Source organism: Enhydra lutris, unplaced genomic scaffold, assembly GCF_002288905.1.
Source record: "Enhydra lutris kenyoni isolate GAN:26980312 unplaced genomic scaffold, ASM228890v2 scaffoldscaffold38, whole genome shotgun sequence".
NCBI lineage: Eukaryota > Metazoa > Chordata > Mammalia > Carnivora > Mustelidae > Enhydra > Enhydra lutris.
Window position 1 is genome coordinate 1,146,635 of NW_019154122.1, and position 13,402 is coordinate 1,160,036.

A 13,402-nucleotide genomic window follows, 5' to 3' on the forward strand; every position below is an offset into this window, starting at 1 on the left:
AGTTAACAGTCACAGTATCTGATCACAAACAAGGCCTACAGGCCCATATGGAAGTATCTACTTTTCAAGACCTAAGTCAGCTTTACTGGAAAGTGGCAGTCAAGACACAGCACACACTTACCTTACCAGTGCATCTGGTTTGCTTAGCTGGTTATTAGGAATACAGTTTTCCATTAAGTCCTTGTGTGTACTTGGGCTCTTGCTCGTGCATTTTTGCTTCTTCTCGTTTTTACTAGATGAGGAAGGAATGCTCCCATTTGTGGCGCTATGACTGCGAGGTGATGAGTTCACAACTCCGCTGGCATTTTTGTAATTTTTTGAGGAAGCAGTGCATGAGTCCTCTTTCAAGAGATTTTCTGTACTTCCCACAAGATCATTATTCAATCTTTTACTATTGATATGGTTTTCCATATACTCAATTTCTTGTATTTTCGAGTCTACAGGTTGTAGAATATTGTTGTTATTTATTCCAAGGTTGTGTTTTTTGGCATCCTTGTCCTTTTCTTTCCCTTTTTCTCGGTATTCTATCTCTGGCAAAGTTGTGGAGAGTTTTTTGTTGGCTGGGATACCTCCGTTGTGGTGTATAAGGATCGAGGAATCCATATCAGGCAATCCTTTGGCTGCTACAATACCAAAAACAAACCAACAAACAAAAAACCCACACCGGAATATTTAGTTGTATAAAACCACAGCACAGACTGAGTCAAGAAACTGCATTATCTATGGTTAGAAACTCACTATATCAATTTGCAAACTCATTGAGAAGCAATAACCACACCACATCTCGCTAACTTCAAGAAGCAAATCCAGATAAATTTGAGAAGCTGCACATTCAGAAAATCACCATCGCTTATAAACACCAAGCTGTTACAGTTCTGGCCTTGAAAAGAAGATGAGGATTTTATAATTAAATCATACTTATCAGTCAGATCCAACTTGCTTATCACTGGAATGAAGAGGACACAAGCCGGTCACTCTTAAGAGGCCTTATTTTAAGAGATGCTAACCAAACTGTTAATAACTTTACTGAAAAGACAGCGATTACATAAAAGAAGAGGTGCGATGTTAGGATATAGGGCATTATCCTTTTCTTGATCGAGCATCAAGGTAATAAGAAGTCTGTGTCATTTATTAGACCACTCAACGAGAATTTTCTGTATGAGGTCTACACACTCCAGTTTGTCCAAGTCTACCTGAAGAGATATTTTTGCACCATACAGAGAATAAGAGTTTGGTATATATCAACTAAAAACATGACTCTAAACTTCCAACCCTCAAATCAAAGAAAACCAATCCTGCTGTCAATCCATCTGCTGAATTGGATCTATGCCCATTAGAGATCCTGTTAGAAAAAGCTCTCTTTAAGATCCACCTTGCATCATATGAACCACTTAGAATGGGACCTACCCACCTCTGCTCCATTCAGAAGAATTTTAACTTATAAAACAATTGTTTCTACCTCTCGATCTTGCTTCTACTTTGGTTCTTGGCCTGCCTCAATTACAAGCTCACAGAGTTATACATATACATTGCTACCGCGAATAAATGTTTTTAAATATTTATAACAGATAAAATATTAAAATATAAAATAAGCTTTAAAAATAAAATAAAATAAGCATAGTTAAAGCACATGGTCTTTGGGCACTAGGTAGTTAACCCCCACACCCTGTTACTTCATGATCAAACAAAGCAATGGCCCTGAAAGGGAACACTAGAAAACAGGAAAATCCTTGGTCATTTTCCAAAGTCCTACCCACTTTGCCAGGGGAAAAAAAATTCTACTGATAGACAAAATAATGACTCATCTACTGAGCCAACACAACTTCAGGGTAAAGACCTACCTTCCTCGGCCTCTTTTTCCTGCTTCTGTAGCATCTGTTGCTCTGGGGGGAGAGCTTGTTGAAGAAGCTGCATGTAAAATTCGTTCTCTTTTTGCACTTCCTTCTGCTTCCTTAATCGCATTTTGTAGCTTACATAACTTTTGAAGCCAAAGCCCAAAGTCACCACAGGGTACCCAATACTAGAAAGAAGAAAATCTAGCCAGTTATCGCCAGTAAAAAACAAACAACACATGCATCAAACACATGAGGACACCTAGGACTGAAATAAAGAAATAAATTCTAGATGACGAAGGTATTAGAGCACTTAGTAAACACAGACGTATATGGGATGTCTGCTGTGGAAATGAGAGGCAGCTGGCACACAGAACACACCCGTCGGGAGCAGAAGGACTGCTAGACCATTAGAGGCTGCTCACCAGACTCTGGCATTCTTCAAACCAGCTCAAGAACTTAACCCAGTGACTGCTGGATATAGTGGCTAATGCCTTTGATGAACAGCAAACTCCCTCGTGCACTATTAGAACTTGGGATCTGTATGCTTTTAAGAACAGGGCAGAGATTCTATGATTGGGCATAAGTGAACACTGTAAGTGTTAGAAAATCAAAAGGGACACGTGTTCATTTTTAATACCACAGCCAGGGTCAAATTCAGGTGACTACTTTATTCTTGCTGCCTGAGGAGTATTGTCAATGAGCTGTTCCTGAAAAATCAGTTCATAAATCCTGTCATACATAAATTCAAGAGTTGTTTAAATAAGTATTGATATTATCAGTGCCAATATTTGTTTTATACTCTCAAGTTAAACCAGCTGCACTTATAACTCTAACCTCTGGGATAAAAAGTTGAAATATTTTCATTCAACTCATCAGTCTGTCTAATACCATTTCAAAGCCTCTGCAACCCTGTCAAAACTCACAGTAAGCTTCAGTAACATTCAAACTTATAAATTATAATTAGCCCAAATGTGATCCCACTACAAATTTAATGTGACAAGTTTTATTGACCAAGTTATTGAATTCACTTGCCTGTGAAAAGACTTTAAAATAATAGAAACTGAAAAAAAAAAATAATAGAAACTGTATCTTTTTAGTTGATTCTGTTTATTTTGGTTTCTGCCATAAATATTAGCAAAAATTAAGTCAGTTCATTTAAGCGTCATGAAATAGCCATACATTTCATCGAGGCATTTTAGAATCGCTATCTGATTATAATAAAAATAGATAACATTATCAGACACCTTTGTGCTTGAAATTAAGTTACATATTTTACATATATCCCCTCATTTCCTCTTTCCCATGACCCCACAAGACAGGTTCCTAATACGTGGGTGAGAGGGCTAAGGCTTAGAGAGGATGACAGGTTTGAGGCAACAATTCTGTGAGGGGAAGGAGCCGGGGTTCTCATCTGCCTGAAAAGAGGGCTCACGGCTCTTTACCACTATGTTACGTTGTCTTCTTGTAAAAGCTCTAAGAAAAAACTTATAATTGAACTTACCATTCTACACTGAACGCACTGAACTGACTTACAGATTAAGAACACACATAATACTTACCAGTGAGCAGCAAATGGACGACAAAGGTCTACATGAAAATTTTTGAGATCTTTAAATCTAATTGCTGCTTCAATATAAACAAAGAGTATCCAGAGGGACACTGTGGGCAAACACACTCCCCTTTCTGTGGGAAAGCAGTAGAGAGACAAGCATCAGTGATACGTTAAACTAACATAACAGATGGGTTGTTTCGGAGACAAGTTCAACTACGGTAGCTTTCTTATTTTTTGAGTAGAGTTGACACACGATGTTACATCAGTTACATGTGTACAACATAGTGATTCAACTTCTCTATATGTTATGTTGTGCTCACCACAAGTGTACTTACCATCTGTCATCACATAAGCCTATTACAATATCATTGGCTATATTCCCTATGCTGTGCCTTCTACTCCTGCAACATTCATTCCATCACTGGAATCCTGTACCTCCCACTCCCCTTCACCCATGTGGCCCCTCCCCCTATACTCCTTCCCTCTGGCAACCATCACTTTGTTCTCTCAACTAGAGTAACTTTCATTAAGACTTTCAAACTAATTAAAAAACAGTATGATCCAGGGGCACCTGGGTGGCTCAGTCAGTTAAGTGTCCGATGCTGAGTTTGGCTCAGGTCATGATCTCAGGGCGAGAGATCAAACCCCATGTCAGGCTCTGCGCTCAGCACAGAGTCTGATTGAGATTGTCTCTCCCTCTCCCTCTATCCTGCTCCCCACACTCTAGCTCGTTCTCCAAAAATAAATAAACACATTTAAAAAAAAAAAAAAGGAACATGATCCAAACTGAAAACTTCTATCTGACAAAAGAAGTGATGGAGGGGCGCCTGGGTGGCTCAGTGGGTTAAGCCTCTGCCTTCTGCTCAGGTCATGATCCCAAGGTCCAGGGATTAAGCCCCGCATCGGGCTCTCTGCTCAGCAGGGAGCCTGCTTCCTCTTCTCTCTCTGCCTGCCTCTCTGCCTACTTGTGATCTCTGTCTATCAAATAAATAAATAAAATCTTAAAAAAATTAAAAAAAAAAAAAGAAGAAGCGATGGAATCACAGACAAAAATAAAAGACAAACATCTGGCAAAAAATATTTACAGTATGTAAAAGAAAGGAGTCATAGCCCAACCATACAAAGAGCTCCTACAAATCAATAAAAAGGCAACTGAAAAAAAGAATTTGAAAATTATAAAAGAAAAATATAGATGGCTAAAAACATATGAAAAGATGTCCAACTTCACTACTGATTAGGGAGATACAAATGTTTCAAAAAAGAGATTCCATTTTTTTAGCCTATCAGATAAAGCAAAAATTTAAAAGACAGGTAATATAGGGAGTAAGGCAAAGGGCTCATTCTCATACTTGGCAAAAATATAAAGTGGGGCAACATTTTTAAGAAGACAGTTTGTCAGTATAATTAAATTTAAAATCTTATACATCTGACCCAGAAATTCCAATTCTGGGAATCTACTCTACAGGAAAAAAAAAAAAAAAGCCCTGGAATAAATGTATAAGAGTACTCACTATATTATTATTTCTTTTTTTTTTTTAAAGATTTTATTTATTTATTTGACAGACAGAGATCACAGGTAGGCAGAGGCAGACAGAGAGAGAGAGAGGGAGAAGCAGACTCCCTGCTGAGCAGAGAGCCCGATGCGGGGCTCGATCCCAGGACCCTGAGATCATGACCTGAGCCGAAGGCAGAGGCTTAACCCACTGAGCCACCCAGGCACCCCACTATATTATTATTTCTAATAGCAAAAAAATGTAGAATCATTTTAAATGTGTATCAACAGAGAACTGTTTGATAAGTCTGTATACTGAAATATGATGCAGCTTTTCAAAGAATGATCTGCACTAACATGATATGTAAAAAAAATAAATTCTGGAGAATAAGTTATTGCACAAAGAAATGTTTCTGACATTTAATTTCTGTTCTACAACTTTTTTTTTTTAAAGATTTTATTTATTCATTTGAGTAAGAGAGAGAGAGCACAAGCAGAGGGAGAGGCATTGGGAGAAGGAGAAGCAGCCTCCCCACTGAGCTGGGAGCCAGACAGATGGACAGACAGGGGCTCAATGCCAGGACCTGGAGATCATGACCAGAGCCAAAGGCAGATGCTTAACCATCTGAGCTACCCAGGCACCCCGTTCTAGAAATTTTTTATTCTTAACTGTAAGCTTACATTTCTTTTATAATTAAAAACAATTTTTGTGAGTGCCTAGGTGGCTTAGTTGATTAAGTGTCTGCCTTCCGCTCAGGTCATGATCTCAGGGTCCTGGGATCCAGCCCTCCATCAGGCTCCGGGCTCATCAAGGAGCCTGCTTCTCTCTCTGCCTGCCACTCCCCCTGCTTGTGCATGTTCTCTGTCTCTTTCTCTCTGACAAATAAATAAAATCTTAAAAAAATAAAAATAAAAACAATTTTCAAGGGAGGAAAATGCAACTTGCAATATAGAATAAATAAGATAAAAATAATGAGGTAATTTCCATTAATTTTTAGAATCAAAATCTGTAGGCTAGGTCTATCTGTGTCAGGACATGATTAATAATGGGATTTTTTTTTTTTTAAATGAAGATGGACTACATAAGCATGAGGTCCAGTAACTGTGGAAAGAGATCCTCTGAGACTATTTAAGGCAAGCGAGTTATAAAGGAGAGAACAGGGAGTTAGGGGAGGGAAATCAGTAATCTGAAGAACTAAATGGCTTTTTACTAAGGATCTTTGGGATAAAACAAAAGAAAAACCATAGTATCTTGGAACTACAAAGAAGAACTACAAAGAAGAACTCCTTATCATAGTGAAGAGTAAAGTAAGGCCCAGAGTTTACGCAAATTGGGTCCAAGTTCACAGAGATAATACTGGGTCTGCTCCTAAGGAGAACTTAAGTCCCCTTAGGCCTAATCCCTGCAGTATAGAAAATGGTAAAAGCTCTGTGAAGGCAGCAAATGGCCTCAACCATTCTTACAGATTTAACATACAAAAAAAAAGGGGCATTTTCACAGTATACAAAGACAAACAGCAACCCCTAGGATAAGACATTTTCAAATTCATTTCAAAATGCATTTTCAAAAATTTATATTCTCTAACTCCCTATATTAATTTCTAAAGTTATCATATACATAATAAGCACATTACAGAAAAAAAATTTTTAGACAAAATACCTATTTCTACATTTATCAAATAATCAAATCATGTAGAAAATATTTTTGAGCAAGTGAATCATGTTGTACATCCGGTTTCATATTCTGTTTTTTTCCCTCTTCATAGCAAGGAAGTTTATGATATAATCATTCTTTTGTTGTAATAAATAATTTCATCAGCAATTCCTAATTAACTTATGAATTTTAAATTTTAACAAGTGGTAAGAGAAATTAATACCAAATTATATAAAATGTACTTATATTTGTCTGGCCCAATAAGAACACAAAGTTTGCTTTGTTTTGTTTGAGCGCTAATCGTTTATTTGAGCACTAATCATTCCAAATTAAAACATACTTCACAGGGGCACCTGGGTGGCTCAGTGGGTTAAAGCCTCTGCCTTCGGCTCAGGTCATGATCCCAGGGTCCTGGGATCGAGCCCCGCATCGGGCTCTCTGCTCAGCAGGGAGCCTGCTTCCTCCTCTCTCTCTCTCTCTCTCTCTCTCTCTCTCTCTGCCTGCCTCTCTGCCTACTTGTAATCTCTGCCTGTCAAATAAAACAAAACAAAACAAAACAAAAAAAACATACTTCACAACTTAGCTATTCCAACATTTCTGAGCCTAGGGCTAAAGAGAGGCCAGTATCACTCATGATATTAGCTTCACTGCTGCCCTGTGGGTCACCCACTGCACTCGTTCCCAATAGGTTCTGTTAATAGTTATAGGAGTTGTTTTTTCCAAACTACTAAGACATTATTAAAGTAATTTAGGAAATCATTATAGGTCATCAGAGTCATGGATTGTTGAGCTGGAAGGTTCCCCTAGACATTATCTAGATTATTCCACCTTCTTATGACAAAGAAGAAACTGATGGGGTGACTGCGTGGCTTAGAAGGTTAGGTGGTGACTCTCGATTTGGGCTCAGGTCATAATCTCAGGGTCGAGTCTCCTAGAGATTCTTTCTCTCCCTCTTGCCCCCCCTCCCAATAAATAAATAAATCTTAAAAAGAAGAAGAAGAAGAAGAAGAAGGAGAAGAAGAAACTAAGACCTACACAGAATGACAAGTGTAGATGGCAACTCACTTGAAACGAAGACCCAGGACAAGAAAATACAAGGAAAAACTAAAGTATAAAAAAAATCACTTTAATTAGAGGAAAGCAGACTTAGAAACTGTTGTGTTAGCTTATAAATCAAGTCAGATATGAGAGCATGCTAAGAGGGAGAAACCCATGCTCACAGTGGGTACTTCAAATAACAGAGCTGACCTGTGCCTTCTACATGGGCCAACATCAGCCTCTCAGCACCTTTGAGAAGAGAAGGAATGCTGCTCCAGAGAGCTTTTATGAGCTGGTACTCCCTCAGTGGTCAATCCTACAGGCTGCATCCGGGCCTAAGCATCAAGTTTCATGCAGCTTTGCAAAGAAGCATAACACTCTGAGAGCCAGTCCGCACGTCCCCATGCGTCCCACTCAGGCTTTCACAGTGGACTGGAGCTATGAAAACATCTCATCTCATCTTGGTTTGAGACAGTAGAAGTGCAGCTTTAGGAAGAATGGAGAGTACTGTGTGGCTCTACTCCAGTCAGAACATACCAGAAACAGTGCATTTGGTGAAGAGAACCATTAAGAACTAGAGAGATCAGGATGCTGAAAGTCTTTCAAATAACATACAAGTCAAAGCTGATGAAACCAGAGATGTTGTGCCTACAGACAAGAGGGCCTGAGAGGATAGGACAGTGCTTTAAATCCCTACAGAAATGTTAACCATGGTTTCCACACTCCTTTGGTGTGGCTCTAATGTAGGGATGCAGTGTTGGAGCTTGAGGGGATGATCTGGAGACCCCTTGAATCTGAAGGAAAAGCTCTGTATACTTCCCTATACTTGTGGGGGAAAGCCTCCTTACATCCTCTACGAGATAAACAAGCCCCCCCAAAACAGTCAAGAGGTACTGGGTCAAAAGTGTTAAGGAAGAAAATTCTGGCTCAGTATGAGGAAGAACTTTCTATTACAGTGGCCCCGAAAACTGAGTTCCCTGTCACTGTAGCCTTTCTTTTTTTTTTTTTTTTTTTTTGTCAGAGAGAGAGCAAGCACAGGCAGACAGAATGGCAGGCAGAGACAGAGGGAGAAGCAGGCTCCCCGCCAAGCAAGGAGCCCGATGTGGGACTCGATCCCAGGATGCTGGGATCATGACCTGAGCCGAAGGCAGCTGCTCAACCAACTGAGCCACCCAGGCGTCCCCACTGTAGCCTTTCAATCAGAGACTAAACCACTATGTGTCAGGGATGCTGTGGGGATTCTTATACCAAATAAGGGTTCAACTAAATGACCTCAAACATTCCTTTCAAAGCTGAAACTCCAGGAACATTTTTTTCTATGTGGAACATGGCTGTCTCGGAGTCTACCTAAATAGAAATCACTTCAACTTAAAAAAAAAAAAAAAGAGTATTTTCATAATGAGAATTGGTTATCGAAATGTCTACAATCGAGATGTCAAATCAAAAAGGCTTAAACTTTTCATTCAGTAATGAAAAAATATAAAATATATTTTAGAGGCATCATCTATTAGGAAAAGACCACTTAAAAATGTCCACATCGTCACCTGGGTGGCTCAGTCAGTTAAGCATCTGCCTTCAGCTCAGGTCATGATCCCAGGGTCCTGGGATCAAGTCCTGCATTGGGCTCCCTGCTCAGCAGGGAGCCTGCTTCTCCCTCAGTCCCTTCCCTGGTCAACTGCGCACGTGCGCTTTCTCTCTCTCTCTCTCTCTCTCTCTCGTGCACACACATACAAAAATAAATAAATAAATAAATAAATCTTAAAAAAAAAAGTCCATATTAAACTCAACTCTAAATAATGTATTCAATGAAATCACTACATTAAAAAAGTTTGAATCTAAGATTTCTATCCGTCTAAGAAGCCATTAAGACTTACCTGTGTGCCATACGTACTGAACCCATACATATGTGCTAGCAGCAAAAAAAAGCCATTGTATGGGGATGAACAGCAGACATATTATATTTGACGTGAATGCTACACAAACAAAAAATACTGAGAAGGCCTAAAGGAAAAAACAAAACAAAATTAAAAACACATCTTAGAACTTGTTATTTCAAACAGATTATTAAAAGCATGTTGGACAAAATCTCTGAAACTGCCATGCAAGAACTATAGAGCAAGTTTAAACATTTAAAAGCCGCCATGTAAAAAACAGAGGTTAATTCAATATTAAAAAGTAATCCTATTTATGTCCTCAGTCATGAAGAACTGGACCAGGACAGGCTGACGTTGGGTCGCAGTGAGTTCATTTGGACTCCCCAGGTGGGTTACCTAGAACAACTAGAACTTTAACACAGAAAAGCCTCCTCTCTCCTCCTAAAACATTCCTAAAGAGCCTCATTCTTAAAGAACAGGCTGTTGGAGCACAAGTGAATCATGATAGTAAGAATTAGGCTGATGTTAAGGATTTTAATAATGCAGCCTTTCTCTGGACACACCACTGGGTATTCCCCAAGAAGCCATGAGCCTGAAGCTATCTTTTTGAGGATCTGGATTTCTGAGTAGAAGAGTTCCAGGTTTAAGGTGTCGCCATGGAACATAAGAGAACTGCACGTCAACCAGGGGAACAAGCCTAGGCCTGTGCTCTTGCTCTAACCCAGTAGTTTTCAAAACATAGTCTGGGGATTCCCAGGGGCAGCAGGGGAGTCTCTGAGATCCTTTCAGTGAGTCTTCCAGGTCAACACCATTTTCATAACAACATTAAGATGTTATATGCCTTTTTCATGTTCATTCACTCAGGAGTAAGGTGGCTTTTTTGAGAAGCTACATGATATGTGATTTTGCAATCCACCAAGTTCAGAGGCAGATATGAAAATGCAGCTGCCTTCCATTAAACCAGACATTAAAGACATTTGCAAAAATGTGGTCAAATCTTCTAATTTTTTTGTTTTGAAAAACAGTTATTTTTCATAAAAATGTAATTTTCATTAACATGCAATAGGCTTATTATTTTTAAGTGAATTAACAAACATTTAAATTTGTTTTCAGTTTTGATTTCTAATACAGTTAATATGGAGAGATCAAACCCAGATAAATAAAAGCTCCTTGAAATCTTCAGTAGTTTTTAAGACTTTAACGGGGCTCTGAGACCACAAAGTTTGAGAACCACTGCTCTAACTCTAACCCAATCACTGACACAGTGATAAGGCTCCAGAAATACTTCAGAGTAGGACTGGGTAATTATTGCTTCCTTCACTACTCTGTTTCCCTCCTAAGGTCTTTGGCCCTCCCCTTCTTTTCACTGGAATGGTAGAGATGGGGAGGGGGTGTATAATGATTTGATCGCAGTTTGTTTTTTATTTTTAATCATCAGCTACTGAAGATTTTCTTAGAAAATTAAACCCCTTATACTTGAAAAATGTATTAATAAACATACCAGTCCCTGGTATCTGAAGGAATCATAGACGCTCCTGATGAAAAGCCAAAACGGCCACAGGTATTCAAATCTGAACTCCAGGACAAAATCTGCCAGGAGGACAAGCGCCCACACTACCAGGAATTTCAGGTATAAAAATGTACTGCAATGCATAAAAATAAAGAATTAATTCAAGGTCACTGGCGAAGGACTAGAAAAAGAAAACGCACTGTTTTCGTTAAGAGACCAAAAATATCTTCATATACCATGAAAACAGGTAGAGATGTTTCCGTAAGCCACCTAAATTTTAGAAGCTCTGGCTTTCACTCTGAGACCCACAACTATCAAAGTAAGATGATGACCACAAATGCTTAATTCTATTTAAGATGGAAAGAAATTTTACATTTCACCACTATTTTAAAATGTACTAAGTGTCTGATTTAAAATACTGCAACACTCTCAAAATTACAGCTTTCCAGCTCTTCTTCATTAGAAGAAAATGTCATGGTTGAAAAGCTTCGAATTTGCTGTTTCCCTCCCCCCTACATCTGTGTGAAGAGTCTTTGAAATTCTTGATGCACATCCCTACATGCTTGAAGGATTCTGTTTTTTTTCCTCTTTTCTCCCCTTGCCTTTCCATGTAGTATTCACCTGCATTAACCAAACAAAAACCAAATGACTTCCGCAAATAGAAACTAACTTAGGGAGCAGTTGCCAATTACTACCATGGGTTGTGTGCATTAAAGGAAACAATCCTAAGTACCCCAGCCTTGCTCTAGCTAAGATGTAAATGTGTGCTTCCAGCTCCCTCTGGATTTACGTTAAGTAGAAGCAGACTTTGATACGCCAAACAGGTAGCTCAAAACAAGGTAAGGACATGGATTAAAATCTCGAAGTCCATATTTCTAGTTCATGAGTTATACAATAGATAAATAGAAGACTTCAGATTAATAAGCCCCTTACTAATAAGCCCCTAATTCTATGTCCTTAACCCAGTCAATTCTGGAGCAGATTAAGTTTAGGCATTAAAAAATAAAAAAAGGTTTTCTTAGATATAGATTGGAAATACCTAAAATTCACTTTGATCTGGGCCAGAGCCTTGTATGCTGCTTTGTAATACAAACATTCCAATACTGATGTGTTTATATTAGCTGTCTGAATATACACCACCGACAACAAAATCAAGATTTTAATAAATCATGATTAAGTATATTAAAATAAGCTACAAAAAAAATTGATAAACTTGGTGGGCGGCAGACAACAAAAGCAAGACCCAGCACTGAGGATTCTTTCTTTGCCCTCTAAAGCCACAGGGTAAAAAGATGTCAAGAACAGACCGGTATGACCCTCAATGATACAGTAGCATAATGAGACATTATTTGCAATTAGGGGTAGTTTCTAATACTAACACTTTTTTTTTTTTTTTTAAAGATTCCATTCACTTATTCGACAGAGAGAAAGATCACAAGTAGGCAGAGAGGCAGGCAGAGAGACGGGGGGGGGGAAGCAGGCTCCCCGCTGAGTACAGAGCCCGATTCGGGGCCCGATCCCATGACTCTGAGACCATGACCTAAGCCAAAGGCAGAGGCCCAACCCACTGAGCCACCCAGGTGCCCCTCTAATATTAACTCTTGATAGAACTTCTTAGGGCTTGACAATAAGTTTCGATTAAGAGGTTTGCTATACAGTCAAGGCACCCAAGGCAAACCAGAAGAAAACAGGTTTGCATTCCAAGTCCCACCTCACTAGACTCATTAGTCAGACGAAGACGGAGCCCTCATTCTCCCCATTAAGAATCCATCACTGATCCAGTGGAGAGCAAGGCGTATCTTACTAGAAGGAAGAACTGAGTCACATAGGCATTCAGGAACACAAATCTAATTTCAAACTAGATTTCCAAGCTGCTTAGCTTTCAAACTGAGAGGTTTGTCCTTGTCTCTAGAACTGTTTCTAGGTTTTAAAGAAGTGATAATAGCCTCTAATCCCTGTTTCTGAGGCATTTAAGAAATGGCACACATGGAAATGTTTTTACTTCTCCAACTGAATACTTTTACCCACGGGGCTGCCCCTGAGGAGGTAACTGAGATACGCTGAGGACATCATCTTGTGTGGTCATCCCCACTCCCCAGGTGGACAAAGGAGAGTCCTACCAACTGTTCCCAGCGCTCCCAAGGCACGGCAGGATCCCAGGCTAGCAGGCAACATTCTGTTGCACTGTTTAGAGAGCATTATCCAAAGAATGCCAGCCTATTGAATACTTTTTAGTAACCTAGTCATTTAAACTGAAGGCAATACAGAAATGATCATCTTTGTAACAATGACTATTCTTTTTCAAGTATGTGACTTCAAGAGAGTTCCTTTTTCTGTATTTCATTTCTTAAAAAAAAAACAAAAAACAAAAAAACAAAACCCAAAACTGCTTTCATACTTTCATGTTCCTTGACACCCAGATCTTACTGAGTCACAGTTTAGAAGCA

The 13,402-nt window shown here is 39.1% G+C and overlaps 1 protein-coding gene across 2 annotated transcripts in view; it reads right to left on the minus strand.

The window, feature by feature from the left end:
• LOC111154705 (transmembrane protein 57) overlaps positions 1-13,402 on the minus strand; it is a 63,556-nt gene that overhangs the window by 36,423 nt on the left and 13,731 nt on the right. The window contains exons 2-6 of one of the 2 annotated variants that reach the window (XM_022514555.1): positions 10,947-11,088; positions 9,446-9,572; positions 3,395-3,518; positions 1,842-2,020; positions 122-623 (exon numbers count right to left, since the gene is read on the minus strand). In XM_022514555.1, coding sequence (XP_022370263.1) covers positions 122-623; positions 1,842-2,020; positions 3,395-3,518; positions 9,446-9,572; positions 10,947-11,088 — 1,074 coding nt within the window. The remainder of the gene's footprint in view (positions 1-121; positions 624-1,841; positions 2,021-3,394; positions 3,519-9,445; positions 9,573-10,946; positions 11,089-13,402) is intronic. The other variant, XM_022514556.1, reaches the window with a different exon arrangement.